Source organism: Halichoeres trimaculatus, unplaced genomic scaffold, assembly GCF_033239565.1.
Source record: "Halichoeres trimaculatus isolate MK-OKI-2021-1 unplaced genomic scaffold, fHalTri1.1 fHalTri1_scaffold_5, whole genome shotgun sequence".
Lineage (NCBI taxonomy): Eukaryota > Metazoa > Chordata > Actinopteri > Labriformes > Labridae > Halichoeres > Halichoeres trimaculatus.
Genome location: NW_027437183.1, coordinates 3,264,318 through 3,284,100, shown reverse-complemented (window position 1 = coordinate 3,284,100; position 19,783 = coordinate 3,264,318). Strand labels below are relative to the sequence as shown.

The 19,783-nt window shown below is 41.8% G+C and overlaps 1 protein-coding gene across 1 annotated transcript; it reads right to left on the bottom strand.

Moving 5' to 3' along the window:
• Window positions 1-1,200: 1,200 nt before the first annotated feature.
• On the bottom strand, window positions 1,201-18,469 carry dok2 (docking protein 2). The gene is made up of 8 exons (XM_074670550.1): window positions 17,729-18,469; window positions 17,280-17,417; window positions 16,983-17,150; window positions 13,491-13,602; window positions 3,133-3,302; window positions 2,692-2,979; window positions 2,504-2,614; window positions 1,201-2,301 (listed from the first exon to the last, which is right to left on the bottom strand). Exons 1-8 carry the CDS (start codon window positions 17,786-17,788, stop codon window positions 1,543-1,545), a joined length of 1,806 nt encoding a protein of 601 aa, XP_074526651.1. The 5' UTR covers window positions 17,789-18,469; the 3' UTR covers window positions 1,201-1,542.
• Window positions 18,470-19,783: the final 1,314 nt, after the last annotated feature.

Below are 19,783 nucleotides of genomic sequence, written 5' to 3'. Positions count from 1 at the left end.
TTATTTTGCTTTTCAATTTTCTGTTTTGTGCATTTTCATTTTGTCGCCTGTTTTCTACTCGTTTTTTTTTTTTTTGCTTCTTTCTTTCAAATATTTTTCTCCTTTTGTTTTTGCAGTTCTTTGTTTTATTTATTCTTTATGCATATTTTTCAGCCTTTTTTTTGCTTTGTTCTTTTTAATTGTTGATTTTTTGTAGTGTTATTATTTTTTAATTTTTTGTTGATTTGTTCTTGTTTAATCATTGAGTTCTCTTATTTATTTTACATTTCTTTTTTTATTCCTTTTCACTTCTTTTATGCAATTCCTTTTTGTTTCTCTCTCTTTTTTGTTGTCTTGTTTTCTTCTTTGCATTGTTTAGTTTAGTTTTTTTTTCTTCTTTTCAGTGGTCTTTTTTATTTTGGGTGTTTTTGTTGCTATGTCATTTTTCTTTGTGACATTTTTTTTGTCTTTTTCTTTTTTTTCTTTTTTTTTAAATGTACTGTTTGGTATCGTTTGGCCATCGTAAAATATGCTAAATTTTTGGTCAACTTTTCTGGAGTGGTTTTTGTCCTTTCTATTTTGTTTTATTTTGTTTCTTTCTTTCTTTTTAGCTTGCAATTTGTTTTGATGTTTTATGTTGGTTCATCTCTCTTTTTTGTTTACTGGATTTTTTTTTTTTTTTGACATCCATCTTACATATTTGAAGTTGCCTTATTAGCTGCTTTGTGTTTTCTGCATTCACTCCTATTGTAGATTTTTTTCCACCTTTTTGATTACTCCTTGTGTGTGTTTTTGTTTTGCTTTGTTTTGTTTTTCTCTTGTTTCCTGTTTTATTCTGTAGTTCTTACTTCCTGTTTGTGTTGTGTTTATCAAACCTTCCTGTATCTGCCTTTGGGTCCTCCATCTTTGATTTGAATCCTCTCTGTTGAGAAAATTTGGTGAAGTTTTTGTTCCTGATTTGATGTTTTTTCCAACACAGAAAGTCCAGGAGATTCATATCAGTGTTTGAACAGGTTAGTGTTTCAGTTTCCAACTAAATTCATGTGTTACATGAACACTACTGAACGTTCTCTGTCCTTCAGCTCATGTTAGGTTAACTTTCTACTGATATGGACAAAAATCTTGCTTGTGAAAGGAAAGTTAGGATTAAACAATGCTGTGCACATTTTACACAGAAGTTTATTCATAAAATATCTGCACACACACTCTGGACGTCACACACAGAAAATAACTCTGAAAATTTACATTTATCAAATATTTCATTAAAGTTTGAGCCTAAAACTGCACAAATACACAAAGAGAGAAAGTTTAGTTTGAACAGTCTGATGTTGTTCACAGGATTCTGACGCCTCTGCTGCCCCCTGCAGGATGTTTCCTCTCACTGCAGCAGACCTGAGATCAGATCCATGAAGATCAGTTGTGATGTCAGACGCTGAAGATGGAGTCTTGACCCCCAGCTGTTGTTTTGTCTTTATAAATTATGAGGAGCTTTGACTCTGGGATTTCCGGGTGCATTTGAACGCATCATCAGGAGCTGAGCTGAGACAAACACCTGACCCTCCCCTACGCCATCTTTAAGTTCACGTTGTTATACGGTGAATCCCCCCGAGCCTCACTCTTCTCCCCCTCCTCCTCAGGCTCCTCCTCCCCCTCCTCTTCTTCTTCTGTGGTGCTTTGAGAAACAGGACACACCCTCTGTGGGCGTTTGGGCACAGCGTAGTCATCCACCCGGGGGTTGTACGGGTACTCGTGACCTTTGGGGTCAGCAGGTGTGCCCATAACCCTCCAGGCGTCTCCTCTCATCTCCTCGGGGTCGTCGTAGACGGAGGTTGGAGGTTTCTGCACGGCAGGGACGGTGGGGATGGCGCAGCCTTCGGGCTCGTCGTAGATGTGCTCCACTTTGCTGTACGTCGGCCCGGGAGGGTCGCTCACGAAGATGTTTCTGATCTTCATCTCGTCGATGCTGTCGTAGAGGGGGTCGGCGCCGGGCTGAGCCTGGGAGGTCAGGAGGTTGCTCATGACGTTGACGGCGATGGTGTCGAAGGGGAGAGAGTACTCGGGCTCCGGGGTGATGAGCGTCTCTCTGCTGCCGCCTCTCTTCTCCCTCTTCGCGCCTCGCTCTGCGGCGGGCACCGTGATCTTAGAGTACATCTGCTCCTGGGTGGAGCTCAGGGGGGCGGGCAGGCTGGGGTCTGACTCAGGAAGGGGGCAGCTGGAGATCATCTTGACCTGGTTCTTCCGGGGCATGGGGAGACCTCGAGAGTCCAGATTCAAACTCTTCACTCCAGTCAGAGTTTTGTCGACCGGAGGCTCCAGACGAGTCTGAGGAGAGAACAGTGAAAAAACGACCAATGAGAGAGCAGCGATCAAACCTTAGCCCCTCCCCCAACTGCTGATCCAAACAGCTGACAAGGTCGTCATCAAAATCTGTGCAACAATTCACTTTTACTGCAGCTCAGCCTTTCTCAAAGATCTGACCGTAATCTGTTAAAGCACTAATATGATTGCAGTGTGGCTGTCCTACCAGCGGGGGGCGGTGTTGAGACTGAGGAGACCCGGAGCTCTCTTTGTCTTTATGATGACTCATCTGAAGAGTCGAAGGGTCGGCCACCATGCTGTACACGCCGTCAGGTGCCTGCACACAGGAAACACACGGATTAATAACATGAGCCGTGCTTTTATTTTGAAAAGCCACGTAGAAGAACAGCTGACCTGAGCAGCACCAGAGGATTGTGGGATATGGCTGCGAGGCTGAGGCAGCGGTGGCGTCCTGCTTTGAAAATGAGGAGGGTTTTGAGGTAAAGGGGGCGGGTTCAGGTCTTGGGGCGTCTCTGGAGCCGCCTGCCCCCCTCCTGAGGCCTGTCTGTGGGGGAGCGAGATCCGCTGCAGGTTGATGGCGGCCTCCACGGCCAGGAACAGGAGGTTCCCCTGTTTGGTGTCGAACTCAAAGTTCCCCTCGCCGGAGTCACATCTGCGTCCGGCCTCGAAGGAGAAGGTGGCCTGAGGGGGAAAACACGGTCAGGGTCGACCCCTGCGCCCTCTACTGGCTGACTGCAGTAGTGCATTAACGTTTTATTTGTCAGGTGAACAGTTTAGCTTCAGTTTTATAAAACAGGAGAAGATAGAGTGTGTGTGTTGGTGTGTGTGTGTCACCTTGTCTCGTCCAAAGCGGCGCAGGAACCTGTACGGCCAGGAGTACACCACATCTCCAGATTTATCCAGCAGAAGAAGAGCGTCGACGTCCGCTCTGAGGGTGACGTCTCCTTTCAGTCTGCAGCGATCAGACGCTTCTGTTCTCCGGACACACACTCTGAAGTCACGCACTGAAACACACACACATACAAAATTCACTTCTTCATTTTTTTCCATTAACAGCCTGTGAGGTCAAACTATTGAAGTTAGTTTGAGGTATGGAGGAAGGTCTTTAGCCTCTTTGCAGAAAGCCACAGGGTGACCACCTGTCAGTCAAAGTTGTCATGCCCTTATATGGGCAAAAAAACAGAACTGGAATAACATAATTAATAATCATTTTTGGAAAAAAAAAAAAAAAAGGCACTGAAAAAAAAATCATCCCTGAAACATGTTCAATCTTGCCATAAAAATAATCTTTTGTGGTTTGGTTTATATGTGATCTCCAGTATTTCTGCAGCCAGCCTCTAGTGGACACTTGAGGAACAGCAGTTTTAGCCCTCAGTATCCAAAACACGCCGGCGGGCCAGACTGCACTTGTTTACAAACTGTTTTTCTTATTCAAAAGCTGAAAGAAGTGGCGTTATCGTCAGATTCTCAAGTTTCCGACGGTCCCTGAATGTATCACACGTGACGTCAGCAACATACTGAGAACCGGCGGGAAAGAACGATGATTTATTCACACGTCCTCTTTGAAAATCTGCAGAAAATCAACCGTTTGCGCTAGCTTAATTCTGTAAAAAACAAATAATTTTCCACTCTTTACTGCTTTAAACAAGTTCTGAATGTTCGATATATGTTCTGTATTTAAATCTGAAGAATCCTTTGAAATTTGCCTTTTATCTTCCTGGTGTCATGTTTCAGCTTGGAGCTGCTCTGCACGAATGAGCAACAGTTTGTGTGTTCAGAGCATGTAAAAATGAAAATACTTCACTTTTCTTTCATTGTTTTAGAGCAAATACTCAGAAAATGTCATTGCCTGCCTGTCTTTTTTGAATAGTTTCTTGCATTCTGGTTCTGTTTCGTTGCTGAGACGTTGTTGTGTCACATCGTCCTTTAGCCCTGGTTCTCCTGACCTTGTAGAAGGGCAGAGCTTCATGTTGCAGTGAAAAATGAGACCACAGTGAGTAAAAATATTGCAGAAGCAAAAAACGCTAAAAAAAAAGTGCTTGGGATTATGAGGGTTAAGCACTTCGGCACAGGCTTCAAAGTTTTAGACGTATGGTTATGGCTGAAGGTTGACCCAAAGTTTGCAGGACGGATGTAAGAATATAAGAGTCTGTTTCTTGACTTGGGCAGTATTGGGAATAGCAGCCTTAAAATTAATAAAGTTGTTACTTTTGCCAGTAATGGGCAATCTAATTAATTACTTTTAAATGTTATAACGATGCTACTGTTACCAACAGTGAAATTAGGCGCAAGGAGCTACAAATAAAATGTGGGTAAAAGCTTCAGACACACAAGTAATGATGAGAACAATCATGTTGACACGTCTTTAACAAAGAGCTGATGCTAAAATCAACTTTTCATCAACAAATCTCACACAGCTACCTGTGTGTGTCTGTGTAACCTCAGTCAGAGAGGATCTCATGCAGCGTCTTTGGATCAAACCAACTCCAGGGATAGGGAGGGAAGCTTTTTGAGGTTTGAATGTGAGGCACAAGTAGCCGACTTGTTTTGACTTGAAAATCTACCAGAGACGATAGGACCAGACTAAAAAATAAAGGGTAAATCGGGAGAAATTACAAGTCGGGAGTGGAGCTGCAGACGGTGTTGGCGGGTCCATCTGACATGGATTGCTCAGTTAGACATGTGACAGAAGCTAAAGATTTAATATGTGTGAGTCCGGAGGGGTCTCTGGGGTTAAAACTGGCCTTTTCAGGATGGAAGTAAACAGACACCACTTCAACGTCATAGATGGAAAAGGCAAAAACAGGCATGAACATGATGTCCCAGAGCAAAACCTGCTCAAAAACTTAAATTTTAGCAAAATTAAAGTTTTTTTCAAAAAATCATCATTTTCCCTGGTAACTAATTACATTTATGAAGGAGTAATTCAGTAACTTTTTTTTTTTTAGAAAGTAACGGGTAACTATAACTTATTACTTCTTTAAAGTAATTTGGCCAAAACTGTTGGGCACACACATCCAGATATTTGTCATACTCTTCCCTTGTCCTGTTGATTCAAACATCTACCCATGATGTCTCTATAAAAAACAATCAGTTAATTATGTTTGTATAATGAATTTCTTTCAAAATTAAAGGTGCATTTTTTGCATTTTGTTAAAGTTGTGTAGAATCGATACAGTAATACAGGAGAGTATCGTCAGCATAGAGCCACAGTGGGAAAACAGTAAAAAACAAAAAATGTATAAATATAAAAGTTTGTATTAAGATAATGTTTTAAAATATTCACTCTTATTTGGCAGACTTTTTTTTCCCTCAAAGTTTCTGCAGTGAAACCAAACAACGCTTCATCTTTGTGGTCACTTCAGACCTGTTTGAACAGGAACCTCAAAGAGCCCTCAGATGTCATGAGAACGTGCGTTACGTAAAGCCGTTTGCTGCTCTTGTGTCGCGCTGAGGAAACCACACACGAGCACACACACACACAAAGAAAGGAGCAGGTGTGTGTGCTGCAGGTGTTGGAGGATGTGGGAAAACAGTAGCAGCTTCAGGAGCTTCACTTTATGGCCTCGATCAAACGTTTAACGTCACTGCTTTAGAGCTGCAGCACAGACAGAGGGACTTATACACATGTGCTTATCAAAACCCTTACAGTCTAAAAACCTGGAGTCCAGGACGGTTCGTCCAGATCTTCTTTGAACAACACTCCGTAAATGCAAACTCAGGAGATTAGAGTCTCACTCTTTCCTAAAAGAGCATTTCAGCTGCTCAACAGTTCAGGGTCTGCTTTGTCAGGTCAGGACAGGATGTGGACCCTTCTACTACAGAGCCATGCTGTTGTGATCCTGCAGAATGTGGTTTGTGGTTGTCTCTCTGAAACCTGTGAGCTCTTTGTTTGGATGGCAGCGCGTGTTGGCCAACCTGCGGCTTGCGAGCCACATGCAGCTCTTTCCCTTTCGGTGTGTGGCTCTTTGATCCATTTATTATTGTTATGAGCAGTGGTGTACCAATCAATCTAAAGTTTTGATACATTGATGTTGTGATCAGTATCGATCAATACTTGGGTGATGAGATTGATACTTAAGTTTCAGTTTCTTTTCTCAACTTGCACATGTGCTCATAGCTATCTAGGTAGATAGATAGATAGATAGATAGATAGATAGATAGATAGATAGATAGATAGATAGATAGATAGATAGATAGATAGATAGATAGATAGATGGAACTTTGTATCTACTGCAATAAAAACAGAAACTTGTCTTTGACATGGCTCTAAGTGCGAATTGCACGCTTACAAACGCAATAAATGTCACTTTAAAATTTGGAAGTGTATTGTTTTTCATCTTATGTCCTTTCGTTAAAATGCGAGAGGAAGTGTGTTTTTGATGTGGCTCTCTGTAGTACAACAGTAACTTTTGTTGCTCTTGGTCTCTGACTGGTTGGCCACCCCTGATGTAGTTTGACAGTTCTGTTGGGTCTGTTTTGTAGTATACTACTCTGGTTTTAAGTTTCGGAAGGCTACAGCTGATGGTCTATTTTTTTTTTTTTTTTTTAATTATTTTCACCTGAATTAAAAATGTACAAAACAAACAGATAGATTGTGAAATCTTAAACCGCGTTTCCACCAAGCAGACCGGTTTGGTTCGTCTTGGTATGGTGCACATTTTGCAGCGTTTCCACTGACTTATCCCTGGACAGATCCCTAAAAAGACTGACTGAACCGATCCACTCTAGGAAGGTGGAGCAACACACTGCAGACGGTTGATTGGTCGAAAGAATCGTCACTTACCCCAACAGCGGCTGCATTTCTCCTGGCAGCACACAGACTTCTCTGAAACGAAGCTTGATTGTTCTTTGTATCAAAGAGCTACATGCTAATCACAGAGAGGACGAAATGCTGCATGTCTTCCATCTGTGCTCTTTGTTTACTGTGTTGCGTTTTTCTTCTTCGTTGGATTTATTAGCGGGGGTAAACTGTGTCATGTTGCTACGGCGTCACGCTACTGTTTAACAGCTGAAGCTTTCGGCATCCGGCTTACACGCCTCCTACCACGAGAGGGCACAGTTTGCTGTGGAAACGCAAACAGGATCAGACTTCACTGTACCAGACCGTGCCAAACCGTGCTGAACCGAACCAGACTGCTTGGTGGAAACGCGGCTTTAGTTATTTTGTTGATCATACCACTGCAGAAACATCATATTACACCAAGAGTTATATTGTTTATTTTAAAAATTCTGGACTGAATTTTTATTTTTAAAGCAGATGGAAAAACCACTTCTATATAATCTGTGTATGGTCAAAAAAAAGTATTTAATGGTTTATATGGGCTTTTAATTAAGTAAAAAACTCTCTTACAACTAAAACTGACAATATTTAACAGTGTTTCTTTCTGATCACTTTACTTATATCTCACAGAAACAACAACACTAATGTTAGACAATCTGTCTAATGTTAGTGTTGTTGTATTGTAGTTGTAATGCCAACTCATTCCAGTAGATGGCAGTAATTTACTGAAACCTGCCACCTGCATTGGCAAACAGTGTATGCACTGTGCATTGTGGGAAACAGTATGCCAGGTAGACTGGTCCGTTGCATACTGAGGAATTTTCCTGGATCAGTAGGACATCCAGGGATTTTTGGCATACTGCAGATTTTGCAAGTTTTCACTTACTGACTACTACAGACTGAATTTCAGCCAAAATAATAGGCACTGCTCGTGTAGGAGGCGGTTTGGAAAACAGCCAAAGTTTCTTTCAAAAAGTGCCACCGTTGTTTTTTCTTCTTCGTGTCTAAATAGAGCTACATAACAGGTGGTAAGAGCAACACTGCCCCCATGGTTTACGGTGGTACTGCTCCGTTTCTTGCAAAGCATGGACAGAAAGCTCCATCTGTATCTAAATTCATAAATGGGCCTTGAGCCCCCCATGCTGTGGGCTGTTCTGATCCCCCAGACCATCAGGGATTCTGGTTTTGAGCTCTGAGAGCTGAGAGCACAGTGTCCAGGATTTCCAAAAAGAATGTCAGATCTAGATTCATTGGACCACAAGACAGTTTTTCACTTCAAATGGGCTCAGGTACAGAGATGTCTCTGTATTTCTGTCTCAGGTTTATATCTGGTTTGCAGGTATCAGTTTAAACCTGACTTTGTGGATTTGGTGATAAACAATGGATCTGAGTCCATGCAGCGACTTCCACTCCAGAGTCATGTCTGTTCTTGAGATGGGAGATATTCCTCAGGATGTTTTTTTTCTCTCAACTTTTCCAGTTTTGATGTCTCTGAACCAACTTTTCTTAAACTTGATTGACATCAAATTTATTTTTTTTGCACTATTTGTGTTAAAAATTGGTTTTGATGGATTTAAGAATTCAGCTAAAGCAACGTCCGCCATCTTTAACAACAAAAAACAGCATTTCTCATTCTCATTTATCAGTTTATAGACTCAGTAAGTCATAGTTGTGGTTGTTTTGAACTCAGAATGTGTTGTATGTGTTTCTGTCGGCGCCCTCTAGTGGACAGACTATGTAATGGACATCAGAAAGCTCAGGCCGTTGAACTGTGAACCTGCAGTCAGAGTTTCACTGAGTCACTGAGCGCGTCTATTTCAGTTTTCAGCTCTAAAAAGAACAGAAGAGCTCTGGTTCACCTCATTACTTCACAGTCACCACTGGCTGAGTATAAAAAGACAAATCAGAGCAACAAACCAGCATGAAGACTCCACTGGAACCACAGCAGGTTTTCAAACTGTCTGAACACGAGACTGAAGTCTGACTGAGGCTCACACATCAGCTCTGAAATCTCATTTTGGTGATGATCTATAATTACTTCATGCTTTTTGTTGTCTTCATGCTTTCAGTGAAAGGAAAGTCTCAGCCGACGCGTGTTATCTCATTTCAAACCGAAGCTGCAAACATCTCCTGCTCTGAACTCAAGTTTAAAATGTGACTATTTTTGTTTAAGAGCAGCTTCCTGTAAAGAAAGAGGAAGTTTTGTCCTGCGAAGATAAAAATTTGAGGTCGTCCTGCAGCTGCCGGTCACTGCGGTGCTGCAACACCCTGCGACAGGCTGCGACACACACTCACCACAGCAGGAACTTACTAAGACACACAAGTTTCCACTCCACGTTGTTCTCACTGAGAGCTGGCGCTGAGAGTGTGTAGAAAGGATGACGTCGGTGTCAGGACGATGGTGGGACGGAAACACTCTGGGTTAGATGTTAAACTGACGAAGGTGCTAAAACCGTCAGGAAAGAGGATCCAGCTGTCTGCACGAAGACAGACACCCTCTGAAACACAGCGGCTTTGTTCTTTTGAGCTCCTGAAAAGGTTGCTGTCCTTTTTAACTACTGCTACTAACTGCTGTCCTTTATGAAGTCCCGTTTGTTCAGATAATTTTGGTTTGTATTATAAAAAAAAGATAAAAGAAGCAATAAACCAAGAGCTGGAATCAACATTAGCACAAACAGTTTAGCCCTTCTAGCTTTTAGCTTGTGTTTTAGCCTTTAGCCCATGTTAAACCTGTAGCTTGTGTTTTCTGTCTTCAGGAGTAATTTTACCTTTTAGCCCCTGTTTTAGCTTTTAGCCTATGTTTACACCTGTAGCTTGTGTTTAAGCCTTTAGCCCTTGTTTAAGCCTTTAGCTCATGTTTTAGCCTTTAGCCAATGTGTTAGCCTTTAGCTTGTGTTCTTGCCTTCAGCACATGTTTTATCCTATAGCCAGTGTGTAAGCCAATGTGTTAGCTTTTAGCTTGTGTTTTTGCCTTTAGCAGACGTTTTACCTTTTAGCCCCTGTTTTAGCTTTCATCCCATGTTTTTGCCTTTAGCTTGTGTTTAAGACTTTTACTTCAGTTTGAGCCTTTGGTTCATGTTTTAGCTTTTAGCCGATGTGTGAGCCTTTAGCTTGTGGTCTTGCCTTCAACACATGTATTACCTTTTAGCCAGTGTTTTAGCTTTTATCCCATTTTTTAGCCTTTAGCTTGTGTTTATGCCTTTGGCACTTTTTTTAAACGTTTGCTTCTGTTTCAGCCTTTGGCTCATGTTTTAGCCTTTAGCTTGTGTTTTAGCATTTAGCTCTTGTTCAAGTATTTAGCACACGTTTGGCCTTAAGCCCATTTGTTAGCCTTTATCTTGTAATCTTGATTTAAGCACCTGTGTTACCCATCAGCGTGTGTTTCAGCTTTTGGCCAATTTTTAAGCTTTGAGCCTATGTTTTAGCCTGTAGCTTGTGTTTTTAGCATTTAGCTTTTGGTCTAATGTGTTCTTGCCTCATGCGCATGTTTCAGCCTTTAACCCATTTGTTAGCCTTTAGCTTGTGTTCTTGCTTCCAGCACGTGTTACCTTTAAGCCAGTGTTTTACCTTTTAGCACGTGGTTAGCCTTCAGTTCATGTTTTAGCCTGTAGCTTGTGTTTTAGCATTTAGCTCTTGTTCAAACCTTTCGCACATGTTTTAGCCTTTAGCCCATTTGTTAGCCTTCAGCTTGTGTTCTTGCCTTTAGCATATTTTACCCTTTAGCTTGTGTTCTTGCCTTTAGCACATGTTTCACCTTTGAGCCAGTGTTTTAGCTTTTAGCTCATGTTTTAGTCTGTAGCTTGAGTTTTAGCCATCGGCCCTTGTTTAACCCTTAAGCACATGTTTCAGCCTTTAGTCAGTGTGTTAGCCTTTTGTTTGTGTTTTTGCCTTCAGCACATGTATTAACTTTTAGCCATTGTTTTACCTTTTAGCCCATGTTTAGCTTCTAGCTTATGTTCTAGGACTTGGCTTGTGTTTCAGCCTTTAACCGTTCTTTAAACCTTCGACCCATGTTTTAGCCATGAGCTTGTGCTCTATCTCTCTCCTGTTTTGCTTCCTTCTGCTCTTCTGTCCTTTCTCTGTCTGACTGTTAGGCTCCAGTGTCCACCATCACTACAAAATTAATCACAGAAATCATTTTCAGCAGAGAAAAACACAGATCTATGGTCATAAACCGGACTTCTGGTCTAAGTGGATTTATGTTCTCATGAGAAAGTTCAACCTGACCTCAGAGAAATATTGTTTAGAAATAACCCTTTTCGGAAATTTCACAAACACTTATCACGTCCTCATTGGACCTTGATGTCCTGTAAAGATCTTTCTGGAAGTTCCTGAACGCTCTCGTCTGGTCGGTTCCTCTGAATCTTTGTTGTGGACCTGCCAGACTCCAGCTGCTGCGTCTGTTACGTCTCAACGGACGTCTGGTTTCTACCTGTTGAAGGACGTTTGTTTTCTTTTCTATCACTGCTTCTCTTCCTCTCTTTATGTGTCTTTCTTATTTTTCTTTCCTAACCCGTCTGCTGCTTTAAACCAAACAGTTCCCTCTTTGCGTGCACGCGTGTCTTTGTGTACATGTGTGTGAAGCAATGTGATGCATCATCGCAGCCACAAGCTGCCAAATTTAGCAGCGCTGGGAAAAAAGCAAGAGAGGAAGTGAGGTTTGGTTGGAGGTGCGACAGGAAATTGTGACTGAAAAGGTTGAGTTAAAAAACTGCTGCTAAAACACAACAACACCAGGAGGTTAGGAGGAAATCTTTAAGACTGAGTCTGATAGAGATGAAGAGTTTCGTGTCTGACTCCTGAAGAGAAACAGAAACATAAAGGACAGAATCATCTGCAAAGAGTTTGAGCTGTTTCTGCTCAGAAAGGGAAGATCTGCGCCTGACAGACACGAGAACTAGACAAAAATATCCTTTACGCCACAAATACACTATCTGAGTCTTCAACCAGCTGATGCTTGTTTTTATCTGGGTGTAAAATCATCGTGATGACCGCAGTGGAAAGTTCTAAATATATATACTCAAGATCTGTGTTAAGATCAAATATGAGGAAGTAAAACATGATGTTTTTAGCTAAGTTTGCTGACGGAGCGTTAGATACCGAGTCTGGTGCTGAGTGGACTTGTTAGACTGAGGCCTGGGTGTGATATCACATTTAACCCAGAGTTTAGCAAACAGACGCTCTGTTTGTAACTTTTCATTACGCCTTTGAAGATAAAAACACAGTGGACTTATAGCGCCAAACTCTTTCGCTCAATTTTAATGTTTTAAGGTAACGTGAACAAGCTCTTAAAGGTCCCATATTATGCAAAAATCACTTTATTAAGTCTTTTAGTGAAATTTGTGGGTCTTTGGATTTCCTCCCAGCCCACAAAATGTAATATTAAATGACAAAACCTGTACTTAGCAGAGCTTGTGAATGTAAAATCCTGACCTAAAACGAGCTGTTTGGATTTTGGGGATTTGCTGACGTCAGCGATTCCCTGTTTTGACCAATCAGGAGCAAGTCTGACCTGATTTCCCTTCAGCAGCAGGGAGGAGAATGCCTAAGTTGAAGAGCCATCACTGCTCTGTTTTTGGCTGTAAACAGCCACATAGTTCCATGCACAAGCTTCCCATCTCAGAAGAAGACAAGACTAAGTGTCTAGAGTTCATTTATCAAGGAAATGTTCCAGCTACACTCAGTTAAACTGTGCATGTGTGTGCTCGTCACTTCACGGCCGACTGCTTTTCCAACTTTGGACAGTCCAACAGAGGGCTAGCCAATAGACTGGTCCTGAATCCAGGCGCATTACCAACCATCCTCCAACAAACCTGGGACCCTGGAAATGTGAGTATTTTAAATGCTGTGTGCTGTGGAGCAGATGGAAGAGCTTTTCCTCAGTGTCCCCCCTGTCTCTGTGTTAGCTTCAGGATGCTAACTTTAGCTGCGGTTAGCCTGTTGTTTTAGCCTGTAATGTTACGGTAAACGAGCTTCTCTGTTTTCTAAACATTGTGCACTCAGAGCTCGTGACGCCGCTCTCAGTGACGCTGAAGAGCGGGGCGGTATCAGCGGTGGCTCATTTACATATGAAGGCCACGCCCACTAAATCAGAGCGTTCTGAACAGAGGGGCTATGAGAGCCTGGAAACCATGCTGCTGTGCTTGATTTATTGGCTTTTTGGACCAAAACATGTTACTACCATTTCATGAAGACATCAATGATCCAGATTAAACTGCAGAGAAGGAGCAGAATATGGAACCTTTAACTGAGACTGGTCTGAATTTGTCAAAACACACATCACACCTGGCTGCTAAAAAGCATCCTGTGTGTGGACAGACCTTTGTTGTGCGGTACTTTTAGAAATCTAAATGGAAAAACTGCAGTGGCTCTTCAACAAACCCTGCTGAGGTACGACAGGTAGACTCACCTGTCTCTCTGCCGCTGTACAGCGAGTTGTCCTCCATCCCTTCGTCTTCATCCACCACTCTGTTTCCTCTGTGAAGGCTTCCTCTCTTCATGTTGGGCTCTGTCCAGCTCATCTGCACACACACACAAACACACAAATACACATTTTCAGCCCTTCAGGGGACGTATTTTAATCCACGAACATCACCGGGACACTTTAAATATTTATGAAATACTTTGTTTTTTGGCAGTTTTGTATCTTTAATATAAAGAAAGAACCTGAACTTACAGGCTTTAGTGGAGTTAACTTTTAAGCATACCACAAACTGAGTCTTTACCGTTAAATTTAACGGTTTTATTAAATTACGGTCAGAAATACGGGCAACAAAGTAAAGATATGAATGCAGGCTTTACATCAGGCTCATGTTAGTTGTTTTAAGCAGGTGAGCAGGGGGAGAAAAGGTAAATACAGGTCTGAGAACAGAATTAGGGATGTAAAATGGGGTAAAAAAATACAAATGCCCCTAGAGGAGAGCAGGAGAACTGCAGGCAAAACCTTAAATTAGATTTTAAAACTTTTATTTTCCCATCAAGGTTGTTCTTTAAAAATCTGACCCCTGCAAAAACTGAAATCTAATCAAGTGTTTGTTTTATTTTCAGCAACATTTGTCTTATTAGACTTAAAATGAGTCACAGCCACCCAAAAAGTCAGGTGAAATGTCTCATTTTAAGATACTCAAAGACTAAAATGACACCATTAAATTGTCCACACACATATCTGATTAGCTTTTATGTGTGTAAGGTTGGCCCGTCACCCTAACTGAAACAGGAAGTGGAGTTGTGACTAAGGACTGTCAGCTGTTCGTCATTTTGCTGCTATTTTTAACCACACACAGAATCTGACGGTTTCCTCCTCAACCGCTCAGCCTCCAGTTTCATCTTTGTCTCTTTTCCTTTTATCCAACGTCATTAATCAAAGTTTTTATTGTCTCTTAAAAACTCTGGTATCATTTCTACAAAAAAAAAGACAGAAAAGTTAGTTTCATTTTCAGACTGTTTCCAGGCTGTTCTGTCATTTCAGAAGGGTTGAAAATTAGGTTTAAGCTGAACAAGATGAGACACTGCACTGATCTGTGAAACAGTTGAGTCTGTTGACGTGTCTACCTCAGTGTTGCACTTTAACCAGACACATGACAAATGCTGGCACAGTGTTGATTATTTTTCCCACACTTAACTTTAGCTATTCGAGTCGGGGCATGACACAAGAAAACCACACAGAAAAATAACGACAGCGGATCATGTCAAAGCCACCAGAAAAAACATCAACTTTTTGAGAATTAAGTCGTAATGTACAGATTCAAAGTCAGAATAAAGTCGAAAAACTGCAGATTTAAGTTGAGTTCGAGTCAAAATGTGTCATTAAAGAGATTAGAAATCTTAACTAATAAGATTATAGTTGAAATAAAGTCTTAATGTACAGAATTTATTTAAAGTGACGCTAAATTGTTAAATTAAAGATAAATTAAAGTCAGGATAAAGCCATAAAGTATAAGATTTAAGTTAGAATAAAGTTTTAGTGTCTGAGGTTATCACTGGCGATTGCTCTAAGACTGCAAAGGAAGCTCAGCTTCCCCTAAAATGTCCCTAAAAAGTGTTGATATGTTCTGCTGTGTGAACATTTCATTGATAAAATCTGAGCTAGAATTCCTTCATCTTTAGTTCAGAATCAGCTCCTATCACAGGTAACTGGCTCCACCTCCTTCTCATTCATCCCCACAGCGTCTCAGCGCTTTAACACAGTCGGACGCTGAGCGTCCTCTGACTTCAGCGGGGAAGTGTAGAGTGGATTGTTCCACTGTGGAAACTGGACGGTCATTGGATAAACACTGGGCTTTGTCCCGCCCATCGGACGCTCAGCGTCTCTGGGGGTCTATGAGGCAGTGGGCTGGCCTGGACGCTGGGCTTCTGCATGATGATTGGATGATCTGTCTGAGGCCGAATCCCTTTTTGATTGACAGTGAAATGAGCCAGTCAGAGATCTTGAAGTATAACCCTCCACTGGAGCATCTTCTCAGTTGTTCTGGACTGATCTGGAGGTTTTATCAATCCGCAGTGAGTTTACCTTTCTTAAAAACAACGAGCGTTGTGTTTAAAGATTCTCTCTCTTTTCACCAATAAGCAGCTACAGCTACAGCTGTGGAGCTTCTCCCCCTGTCACTCACACTTACAGCCTGTCGTAGTCTCACGTAGCAGCTCCAGCTTCTAACAAGCTGACACAGAGGGTAGAATTTACGTTTGAAGAAATAAACAAATTTATGATGTAGGCCGGAAAAAAATGAGCTTCCCCTCCTTGACTGACCAGCAGCCGCCACTGGTGGGCGGGAGTGTGAATTTGCATGTTAGCTAAATATTTAGAAATTGTACCTCAATATTTAGAAATCTTGGCTTAAGATTTGTAAATCTTTGCTAATATTCATAAATCTATTTATTTTAAATCTCATTTAGACCAAAAATTCAATATATTTCACAAATATTTCTCTAAATCTGCAGAAAAAGTGATGTTTTAGAGCTAAATGTGGACAAATGTTGTTATTTGCAGTGTGTGCAACTTTACAATCAGCCCCCCATATAGTTTGGTGGTCGATGGGAAATTCAAAAATAATTGTAAAAGCATGCATGATATGACTGTGTGTCCTTTACTTCATGGTGCACAACAATAGAAATGAAGTGCACAGAACAAAAACACCTTGGAGTCAACATTTTCTAAAAGTTTACAAAACAAATTACTTGAAAAGTGTGAATTTAGCCTAATTCTTTCATTGCAAAGTGCAACGTAGTTCATTATCACACAGTATTGATATTATGCGAATGAGGGGGTCCTTAGAAAAATGTCCCGCCTGAAATGGGTCTGTGGTCTAAAAAAGTTAAAGAACCCCTGATGTATGAGATCAAAGACGAAGTTAAGTCCTTACGTGTGATATTAAAGTCAGAATAACGTCTGTATTTACCAGATTTAGGTGGGAATAATGTTGCAATTCAGTGGCGTGCACAGACTTTTTGAAGGATGGGGCAAAAAGGAAAAACAAAGGCAACTACAGCGCATGTTTTTGCCACCAAAGACAGCAATGAGCTGTTGAATAAAGACTTATTACGCTTGATGCTTTTATATGAGGAAGGACTGTCACAGTGAACATCACGCAGCGGCCGTCACAATGAATACAGGAAGTAATTGCATGAAGGAGCGAAATGGATTTGATCAAGTTATTCAAGACCTGGAGACTTTTTAAAACCTAAAACTTTGAAATTAGCTCAGGTACATTCACAAAACATAATGTCCAAAGAGCAACCTGCACACAGACCAACAAACTGTTCAACCACCAACACTTTGACAACCTGACATCACACCTTCATTCAGAGAAACATCACGAGACGTTTTTCACTTATGACCATTTCAAAACTGAAAGCTATCAGTGTGTGTGTGTGTGTGTGTGTGTGTGTGTGTGTGTGTACCCACAGGGAAGGCGATCTCACACAGCTTGTGCGTCCAGTCGTCCAGGTGGTGCCTCTCTGAAGCGAACACGTAGATCTTCTCGGTGGTCTCGATCAGGAAAGGTCCCGTGTCTCGGGGGCAGCCGTCCATCTCCACCTCAGACACCCGGATACAGTCGGCCATACGGATCACCTGAGAGACACACACACACACACACACACACCGGCTCTCAGCAACAGGAACACAGTGTGTGGCTCTGTAGTAGGAGACTCCAGTCAAGCTGAGTGTTTGACAAACGGAGTCCAGCAGAGGTCAGTCTACCTTTTTGTGCTCCTGCTGTTTGCGTAGAGTCCTGTCGTTCTTCTCGGCGCTTCCTCCATCTTTACACTCGAAGAACTCCAGCCGGGAAATGGAGCAGGAGCTTTCTCTGTACAGGACGCACCACACACGCTTCCACTTCTGCAAACACACACATATGGATTGATTTGTGTCAGTAGGAGTAAAAGGAAAACCACTAACGGTTCCTGAGCTGCATCTTTGATAGTTGAGGAACTGACAGATTAGCATTGAGGAAGTAGCTAGCATGCATATTTTGAGTCTGTAGCTTCATTTTCTAGCTCTGCCAGTCTCAGTGTTGATACACAGACCTGTGTTTCTGACTCCTGAACCGTCTGATCGTGACCCCTGCCCTCCCTGTGCACCCCACTCTACAAAGACATGCCCACATGTTGAGTTAGCGTTAGCTTTAGATCTGCTGGTGGGTGTTGTACCTTTCCAAACCGCTGCTGCTGCAGGTAGAGCATCCCCTGTTTCCTGATGTCCTCCTCCATCGTGACACGCAGGGCCTCCTCTCCTCTCCTCACCTCGTCTCCTCCTGTGACTCTTCGAGCTCCGCTTTAAGTTTTCTCTGATGCTGTTTCCTCTTCTGCTCACAGTCTTAAACTTCTTCTCCACTTCTCTTCTGACTCCTTCTCTGCTCCTTTTCTCCTCTTCTTCCTGGCTTTGTCTTTCTTTTTGACTATTTCAGTTTCTCTCCTCCTCAGGAGCTGCTCTCCTTTCACCACATTTCTGCCTCTCGCTCTTTCTCAGTTTCCTTTCCTCCTCCTCTTCTTCTTCTTCCCCTCCTTCTCTCTGTCTCTGTCTGTGGGGTGTGAGTGTGTCATCTCTGTTTCCTGCCTCACGCTCTTTTGCAACATGCATGTGATGCAGAACATGGACCTCCTCTTTCACTGTGACTCCTTCCTCTTCGTCTAATCATGTTTTTATTCATCCTCTCTCGTGTCTTCCTCTCTTCTTCTCTTTGCTCTGTGGAAACTTTTCCTCCTTTTTACCTTCATCAGTATTTCCTCTCACCACCTGTTCTTCCATAAAGGGACTGAATACCTCTCAGAGACATTATTTGGAGTCCTGTCGCCATCTAGTGGCCAAGATGTAGCGCTGCAGCTGATTCTGTCTTCCTGACTGAACCTCCAGAGTACCACTGTTTTCAGATCATTTAACTGCAGGGACTTTATGAGGAACTATGAGTGGATTTCAGCCTCATGGTTGAGCGTTCCTGTGGCCCATCGTCTGTCTGAGTTTCAACCGTTGGGCTGAAGACCTGGGTAAGTTAGGGAGGAAAACATGGAGGTGTTTCAGCAAAAAAGACATCATAGAAGAAGACAGATGAGCCGTGTAGCACTACAGTTAGCATGTTAGCATGGAGGATTTTCAGCCTGTGCTGGTTTTAAAGGAGCTTTATTTCACTGCAGATGGATTTGTTGCCTCTTAAAGGAGACAAGCTCCAGAGCAGGGGTTCTTAACCTTTATGACCCAGGGGCCCAACCTTTCCAGCATGGAGGGGCCCGGGGCCCATTTAGATATGTACACTGAACTGGTAACTTACTCTTGATTTGATTTGTATTTAATAACTATATTTAGTGTTTTTCAAACTTTGTTTAATGATATGAAGCACATAAAACAATGTGCTGAAAAGGCTATCAATTTATGGATCTGGTCTAGCTGCCAGAAATACCTCTCAAATTTACAAAAACAAAATAGAGGAGAATCATAAAAAAAAATAATTAAAAAAAAAAAAAAAAAAAAAAAAAAAAAGTGGTTATGTGAAAAAAGAAATTTTGAGGTGATAAAAAAAATATATTAAAATATTCTTTTCCTAAATTAATAAACTGTCAATAAAGTCAAAGTAACGTGCAAATGAAATTACAGCTTTATAACCTGTAAATTAATTTAAAAAATGCTTCAGCAGTTCGTTTTTGTGTGACAAGAAAAACAAGTTGATCTTCAACTTTGTGACAAATGAACAGTAACAAATGAACAAACAGAGTCACAACAGGTCTGACTACAAGGTAGCTAGCTTTCAAATCACCTTTCAAGTTGCCAGTTGGTGAGACAACTGACCTTTTTTGTATCTGTAGCCCATTTTCCTTTGTCCTGAAAAATTCCACCCGCTTTCCCACAAGCGTTGGATGTTTGGTTTCTAGATGGCGCCTCAGTTTTGATGGCTTCAGTCCTTCATTTGATAGCGTTAGCCCACACTCAACACACTGAGTCCCCGGCTCTGCTTTGTTGCCTCAGTTCACAAAGCCGTACTTTAAAGTCAGGATTGTACTTCTGGCGGGGGTTTGCATCCGTTTCGTCATTATTTTTTGCTTCAAAAACTTGTCTTTAACTCCTTCTCCAAACTATTGGCTTTCTTTTTCTTCTTTTAACTTTTGGTCAACTGACTAACTGACGCATTCCCGCCCCCAAGTGGCGGGAAAATGTACTACAACTCAGAGTCTTGTGGCCCTTACATCCCAACAGTGCAAAGAAGATCTTTTTGG